At 51.7% G+C, this 7,535-nt stretch overlaps 1 protein-coding gene across 1 annotated transcript; it reads right to left on the bottom strand.

Moving 5' to 3' along the window:
- Positions 1–532: 532 nt before the first annotated feature.
- On the bottom strand, positions 533–7,529 carry TAF12 (TATA-box binding protein associated factor 12). Its single transcript, XM_009645820.2, has 6 exons — positions 6,411–7,529; positions 4,342–4,593; positions 3,086–3,163; positions 2,667–2,781; positions 2,142–2,230; positions 533–961 (listed from the first exon to the last, which is right to left on the bottom strand). Exons 1-6 carry the CDS (start codon positions 6,555–6,557, stop codon positions 926–928), a joined length of 717 nt encoding a protein of 238 aa, XP_009644115.1. The 5' UTR covers positions 6,558–7,529; the 3' UTR covers positions 533–925.
- Positions 7,530–7,535: the final 6 nt, after the last annotated feature.

Raw genomic sequence — 7,535 nt, 5'->3', positions numbered from 1 at the left:
CCCCAGCAGCCTGGGGCTCCAGACCCCTCCCCAGCTCCGGTGCCCTTCCCTGGACACGCTCCAGCCCCTCCAGGTCCTTCTGGGAGTGAGGGGCTCAACCCTGACCCCAGCATTCGAGGGGCGGCCCCCCCAGTGCCCAGGACAGGGGCACGGTCACTGCCCTGCTCCTGCTGGCCACACTGTTACATCCCAGGCAAGGAAAGAACCAGGATCACCTCAATTTCTCATCCTCAGTCACTGCATCCCAATCCTAATGGCCCAAACAGCCAAGCAATGGGCAAACTACTCACCCTGGGCTGGGCATAAAGTGGGGGGGCCGCCTGCCGAGCCCCATCAGCGTGGCAGAGGCCAGCCAAATCCTTCCACTCACTTTAAACCGTGGAGCAGGAAATCTCTGACCAGAACAGCACCACACGCAGAAACTGGGCAGCGTGGAGGCTGCCCGTTTCACCGGCAACCCCTCTGCACGCTGTTTGAAGAGCACAAGGCTGTGCCATGCTTTTAGATTAATAATTTCTTTATTCATGTAAAACAAACGCAAGTATTTATATAAACACTGACATTACAAAGTACTGGAGCAGGTAGGGGCAGGAAGGAGGAAACAAAAACCTCTACAGATGCTTCTAATACTGTCCCACGCAAGATCAAATGCTCTGTCCCTTGGATAATCACTTATACGATGAACCACTTTCAAGTCACAAATAAAAGTCTTTGTTTTGAGATACGTTGCACTCTTGGGGCGAATGAGGAAGGGGGCGTAGAATGTTTTTGGCAGATCTCCTCATAAAGTCAAGATATTGCTGCACCGTTAATAAAAAATATATGCTTCTCTGTAAAGCATTAAAAAAAATATCCCATGGATGGCATCACGGAGAGGCAGATATCCCAAAATGCACTGGTGTCATCTCCCGGCTCTTCCCAGGGGCTATTTCTTGGTGGTTTTGCGAATCAGTGCCATTCTCTGTAACAAGAAAGAGAAAAAATATGTGGGAAGCCGAGTGTCTCAGACGAGGGTACTGCAAAACAACCTGTAGCCGTGCAGGAAGAAGGTATCTCGGGTTCTCCCAGGACACCGCCTGACTTGTTTCCACACAGGTCTTTCAAGTCCCTTTGAATCTTAACATTTAAGTTTGAATCTTAATGCTGTCCCAGGCTGGAGCCAGAGGAAAAGAAAGCATCTGCACTCCCCTCCTCGACACCTGGGGCTGGCAGGTGAAACACTGACACCAGTGAGGGGCAATGGGATGAAACAGCGCAGGGGATCACACCCCACTTCAAAGCCGCCTCTCTCTCTGCTCTGCAGGAGCTTTGGGAAGGGAGATGCGATATCATCCACAAACTCCAACAGCTCCTGCGCGGCAGCTCCTTCCCTGGCTCTCACCGTACACTTAAAATTCAGTTAAAGCAAAATTAAGGGGGAACACCCCCCCACCACCCCCTCCCCAAGCTGCTCAGCTCCAATCTACAGCTGAAACCCCAGGACAGCATGCTCTCTGCTACACCTCACGAGGCCTTCAGGCTTTCCACAGCTGTTTAAATTCTTATGGTGGCGAGCAGCCCAGAGTCCCAACCCTTGCACAGACATGGGAAGTGCTGTACACTGCTCACAAAACTCCCGAGCGCAGCGTTGGGTTGCAGAGACAAAATGGTCCCAGGAACTTGAGCCACAGCCTAAGAGCCCTGTGATTCCCCTGGAACATTCAGACTCCCGGGGCGGCTCAAGGGGCTACGCCAGCATTTAGCCCCCTGTGCCTGGCTATGGATTTCCCTCTGAACCAGAGGAGTCAGCAGCGTGTTTTCAGTCCCTTCTGCGCAAAGACGGAGCACGTGATCTGCAAGGGGGCAGCTGACAAGTCACCGTCTGCAGCTCTCAGCTGGTTTTTAACCCTGCCAAGCTGGGCGGCCCTGCAGACGGCGAGTGCTGCTGCTTCTCTTAGGGCACAGCCAGCGCCTCACCACTGCAGAGGGGCCAGAGCAAACTCAAGCCTCTGCGCAAACAGGTGAGGAGACTCTGGAAATTATTTCAAGCCCAAAGCACTTAGAAGAGGCTATGGATTCCCATCGTGCCAGGAGTCCAAGACCACCATCCCCCATATCAGGCTCCTACCAAGCGATTCTCAGCGTTACCAAGGGCTCCTTACCTGTTTGTGAGCTTCTGTAGTGCAGGCTTTTTTGTAGGGCCTGATTTCTTCAGAACCAAAGCCCGGGATCCACATGTTCCACTGACGCTCTGGAAGAGAGAGCGCAGGTCAGCACCTACTATCCCAACCACCCATCGCACGAGCGGCCTCGTCATCACAAACATATTGGCAGCAGGCCCACCCGGAGCCGGTGCTAGAGACAAGCTGGTGATCCGCATACCAGCTGTAAAAGCTTCACAAAAGCAGAGTAGCAGAGGGCTGCACAGCATTGAACATGGTAAGGACGCAGTCCCTGTGCTAGGGACCTTCCAGCACAGGCTGATGGACAGCTACAAACGGTGCAACTGCAAAATTTGGAGAGGGGACGGTTGGGGGCAGATACCCCATCTATCCCCTGATTATTAAGGAATTATTAAGCAGCAACGAATCTGTAGCAACTCATGGGCTTCCACCCCAACACGGCAGCCATGAGGGCGTGCGCCCAGCTCTCAGCTGAGGGGAAAAAACCCAACCCCAATCACTCACCAAGATGCAACTGGACGTCTTTCACTTCCAGGGTGTTGGACTTGCGATGCCGTGCAAGCTGGCAGGCGGCCGTCACCACGCTCTCTATGAAATCATCGGCGATCTGCAACAGCATCTGTGCCAGAACAGGGACAAGAAGAGGTCTTATCAGTACCAGGCAGCTGAAATAATGCGGAAAGCACGAAAACGAACCTGCAGAAGCTAGTATGTCAAAGGCGTTTGCTATAATGGCTGTTTTAAAACCCTTTTGGACACCGGGACGCAGAAACAGTCACGGATGGCTGAAGGCTGCAGTTAACACGAGAGAGTACAGCGGTGTTATATGAACCGACCCTCCCTGCCTTGGACAAAGGGCCACCAGTCCGTGAAAATTCTCAGATTAGCTCTTTCCGCAGCTCCTGCCACGGGTCAGTACTTACTTCCTCCACATCTTCATCCAGCTGCTCGTTCGGATCCACTTCACGCACCAGGTCCTGCAATTTCTTCTTGGTTAAAACCTGAGCGTGTGGGAGAAGAGGAATGATTTACTGCCCTACTTCAGCAAAGCAGCTGCCCACGCAGCACAGCCACAAAAGACCTCCTCCCCCACTGCTCCCCAGGCCCAAGTCACACGGGGTTGTGAAGCGTATCAGTTCAGGAATGGCAGAGATAAGAAGTATCAGGTGTTAAGGAGTCGTTTTCAAGCACCAGTGGTTGCTCCAAACCAAACTGGAATGCAGCAGGCTAGGATAAATAAGTCTCCTGTGCTAAACTATCACTAAAATGCCACGGGGCTGAAGCAAGGCTGCTGGCAAGGGAGGAAAAAAGGCAAAACCAGAAGTCTTAAGAGGCAGACAGCAAGTGCAAGCACCATATCAGTGACTAAATCTGTGCTCAGGACACAAAGGAAGTATTTCCATGGCTCTAGTGCTTATCAGCTTTAGCGTTTCAAATGGAAAACAGAGAGATATGCGAGTGCTGGGTTATTCTAGGGCAGGAGGCAGCACCCTCTCAGCCCAAACATGGCAGGGAACAGATATTTTATTGCTGCTGAACAACAGCAGGACGCTTAGTCCTATAGGATACGGATGAAAGTTATCACTGATCTGTCAGCCTGGTCAGATGCACCAGGCACACATGGGAAATTCCTGCCCTTCCTGGTTCCCCTACACTGACAGCGGAACTGCTGTCTGTGTTTGTGTCGGGGGACACTCACTTCCCAGAGACGTCACGGCGCCAGAAAAGCCCTCAGAGAGATCAGGGTGCATTCCTGGAGCACTTGCTGAGCACCAGTGTATTTTACGCACGTCAAAGACTCCACACCACAGCAAGCAAACACCCAAGTCAGCAGCTCCTGGCAGCAATGCTGCCTCTTGCACCACCCCAGTGAGATGGAGGCTACAAACCTGTGCTTTTATTTCTCCCATCTAAACCACATTTGAAAACAATTTCCCAATCACACCCCCACTATTCATTTTCCTGAGACTGAAAAAAACCTCTAGACCTACAGTGTCCATACCCCATCCAGACTGAAAGTGCCTGGGAGGGAAGAAATACAGGAAGACGTTTGCTCACTCAGTAACTGATACTTTCACTGACATTAAGATTTTGCCGGTAATTTCAGGTTGGAGAGGAATTAAGCCATAGGCAGGCCTGAGCATCTCCCCAGCTGTCCTAAAGTCGGGGATGAAATTACCTGGTTGCTCTCAGGACTGAGCCGTCCTCCGCCGCTGGGCGTCCCTGGCATCTTTGCCACGGTGGTGCTGTTGGCCATGGAGCTCTGCGGGGGAGTGCTGGCTGGTTCTGGCTTTATCGAGGAGAAGTTGGAGAGGTTGATCAAGGTAGAAGGGCCAAACTGGTTCATAATCTGTTGGGCTTTAGCTTTTAGATCATAAAGCTTATCTAGGTCCTGCTTCTTCTTGGGGTTGTGGGGACCCAAACCAATCAACTGGAAAAGGAAACGAAAGCCACGGTTAGCAAAGAGAGAAGGAATTCAACGGGGCGATCACGTGTTTGTCCAGAGTAAACTGCAGTGTCCTGACAGGGCCCAGAGGTTTCTTGAAGACCAAGTGTCTCTGGACACAGCAAGAAAGGAGGAGCAGTGTTTAGCAGAAGAGCAAACATTCCCTGGTAAATGGAATATGAAGTTTGTCCCCAGAAGCACAGCGGCAGCACGCAGCGCACTGCTGAGAAGCGGCAGCTCTGCCTGGCACTGACCCGCTGGCTCGTGCCTCAGGCTGAATCCCGCACGTGTGTCCACCTCGCACCCTCTGGCCAGGGCCTTTCTGAACACATTTCACTTGGACCACAAACAGCTTCGAGGAAGAGACCACCCAAAGAAGATTTAACTAAAGGGCACGGCCTGCTCCCGCGGCAGCAATGCAGGCGCAGCGTTTGAGTCTTCGTTCTCCACACTCCACGGGCCTGAGGAGAAGACAGGGCTCAAGCTCCCTCAGGTGTCTGCCGCAGGGTGGAGGTCTCGCTTTTGGCAACACCACACTTCAAGCCTGACCCGCAGTGATCCCTCGATGTGGGCTTGACAACACCGGGTTTGTTTCCAGTTCTGAGAGCACAAGTTTGGGTACTCAGGGGTAACGCGACAGAGAAACACACGCACACACCCACACCTTCGATTTGTTCTTCCCGCACCCGCAACCGACAGCCGCGGTAAATGAAATCAGATTTACCGAGCTGTTACCGGTGAACCAGAAGTGGGTTGCGACGGCTTAACTGATTACTCAAATCTTCCAGGTTCACCCTTCAGTGCCTAAAGCTATTCGGGTTATTGGCCACTGAGCTAGCACACAGACTGACTGGCAACCACTGTACTTCATGGCTCAAGGGCTCTAAAATCCAGGTTCAACAAAGCTCTGCTCTGTCATCATTGCTCTGTGAAAGGAAACTCGTCCAAACCCTGGGCCTTCCACCCCCACAAGTGCTGTGGGCAGCAGGCACAGGTTGGTCGCGTGAAATGAGCATTTAATGAACAGTTTGGTGTAAAAGCTCCTTGCGCAGCGGCTGCTGCTGTTGGGCCGGGAGACGGGTGAGAAGCAGCTGCTTTTTTTCTGAAAAGCCCGTGCATGTTTCAGGGTGGACTGACAAGAGAAGAGAGTTTGTTTAAACAGCTTTACAGCACATTTGCATACAAAGGGATGAACAGAGCACCTGCTACCTGAGCTACAAACAGACATTTTCCCCTCATCAGGGCAGGCTTTGTTAGTCTGGATTAATTCATACCAAAACACAAACCAGAAATCACACGGGAGTACTTACAAGCGCCTGCTTTAGTGCTTCATTCCAAGGCACACTCATGCACCTACAGACACAGAGCCCTTTTCGGAGTATTTATATCCAAGACACATATCTGCAGCGCCCTCAGCAAATTCCTAGCTCAACTGTAACTAAGTATCGATGGAAAACCATTACATCCACAGTCTAAAACCCTCAGATGGCATTTCTGGACGAGGAGCACAAGATCAGGAGGGACTTCTGTGTGCTAATCTTGGTTTTAGCTTAGGCTGATCTCGGGCTGCTCAACCCCATGCCTCAGTTTACAAATCCACAAAGCAGGAATTCTTACCCACCATGCAGGGGAGAAAGCATCAAAATCCTTGGGCAGAATGCACTTTATTAGCATAAAGTCATTTTGTTCATTTATTTGCGGATCTTACCGCACGCTTTGTGTGCCGGTAAGATCACCAAACACAAAACTAACGGGCAAATCCCACATGCCAGCCCCGTGGCAAGCCCCAGCGCTTTACTTACAGCTATCTGAGTGTCTAGATCTTTAATTACATCAGCAACCGCTGTGGGGCCAGCGAACGGAGAGACCATTTTCCAAAGCCTTCCCAGTATGTCAGCAGTCAGCGTTAACCTAATCTCGCTTCCTCCTCTCTTCCATATAACTCTCATTCCTACAGGAACACCAGATATTTTTTGTATCACCCATGCTATTGTAAGACGGTGAGAGGAAATAGCTTCACACGAAAGAGCACGTGCTGTCCTTGCAGCGGGGTGAGAGGGTTTATCTATTGGAAGATGTTAGACAATCCTGAGTGTATGCTGCTGTGGACGATGAGGCATCTCCCAGGATCCTGAAGCGGGAGCAGAAACATGGCTGAATTTCATTTTTCTGCCAGAAGACAGAGTTATCTCGGTATCAGCAGTCAGCAGTGACGTGCAGGTGAGCCCGGAGCTCTGCGACAGCAGCTTCCCTCCATGGCAGGAACAGGCCTGGTAGCCACAATCAGCACCACCGACCTGCTGTAACTCATTAGCACTGACAGCACAGGCTTACAGCTGTAATTAAAGCTACCTTGAAGCCAAACAAACCTTCGGCGCGTTCCCCACAGCGCTCGGGGGAAAGGGGTTTCCCACTTCCATTAAGACTTAAGGATTTTCACCAAATATTTAAATAGTTTTGCAAAGGACCATCCGGTTGGGTGCCTCTTTATTGTTAATAGAAAAAAGTGGGGAAGTTCTTGGGTTTTGCTTTAGTTAATATAAATGTGAGACAAAGCCCTCTCTTATGCTTTCCTCTTACAGAGGAAGCATCTGTTACAAGCCCTTATCCATCAGGTGCGCTGGCTAAAAGGGAACGAATAACTAAGTGCTTTTTTCCCCCCCCGGATGCCTTTGTCAGATGCCGAAGCGTAACTCAAACCTCTTCCTCCTCCACGCACGGCCTCCAGCTTCGCCCAGCACCCCTGGAGCACCGACACCCGGCACCCAGGGAGGCGACAGCCCCACGCACAGCGCTCAGAGGGGTTTTCTTCCAGCACCTTCCCAGCCACCAGCTTAAAGAGGTCGCCAGCCCCACGCCTGCCCACGGAGGACGCCGTTACGGGACCGAATGACACCTCGTCCCCTTGCAAAACGTTTCCACCGGCT

This window comes from Egretta garzetta, unplaced genomic scaffold (genome assembly GCF_000687185.1).
Source record: "Egretta garzetta isolate BGI_Z169 unplaced genomic scaffold, ASM68718v1 scaffold368, whole genome shotgun sequence".
In the NCBI taxonomy this organism is placed as follows: Eukaryota; Metazoa; Chordata; class Aves; order Pelecaniformes; family Ardeidae; genus Egretta; species Egretta garzetta.
This window is presented reverse-complemented; position numbering and strand designations above follow the sequence as displayed.

Bases quoted from the DNA above. Each gene is read 5' to 3' on its own strand.
- TAF12 (XM_009645820.2), bottom strand. From the start codon at position 6,557: ATGAGAGTTATATGGAAGAGAGGAGGAAGCGAGATTAGGTTAACGCTG. The intron at 3,164-4,341 runs GTAATTTCATCC...CCACACGCTCAG, and splicing joins TCAGTCCTGAGAGCAACCAG to GTTTTAACCAAGAAGAAATT. The intron at 962-2,141 runs GTAAGGAGCCCT...TTCTTGTTACAG, and splicing joins CTACAGAAGCTCACAAACAG to AGAATGGCACTGATTCGCAA.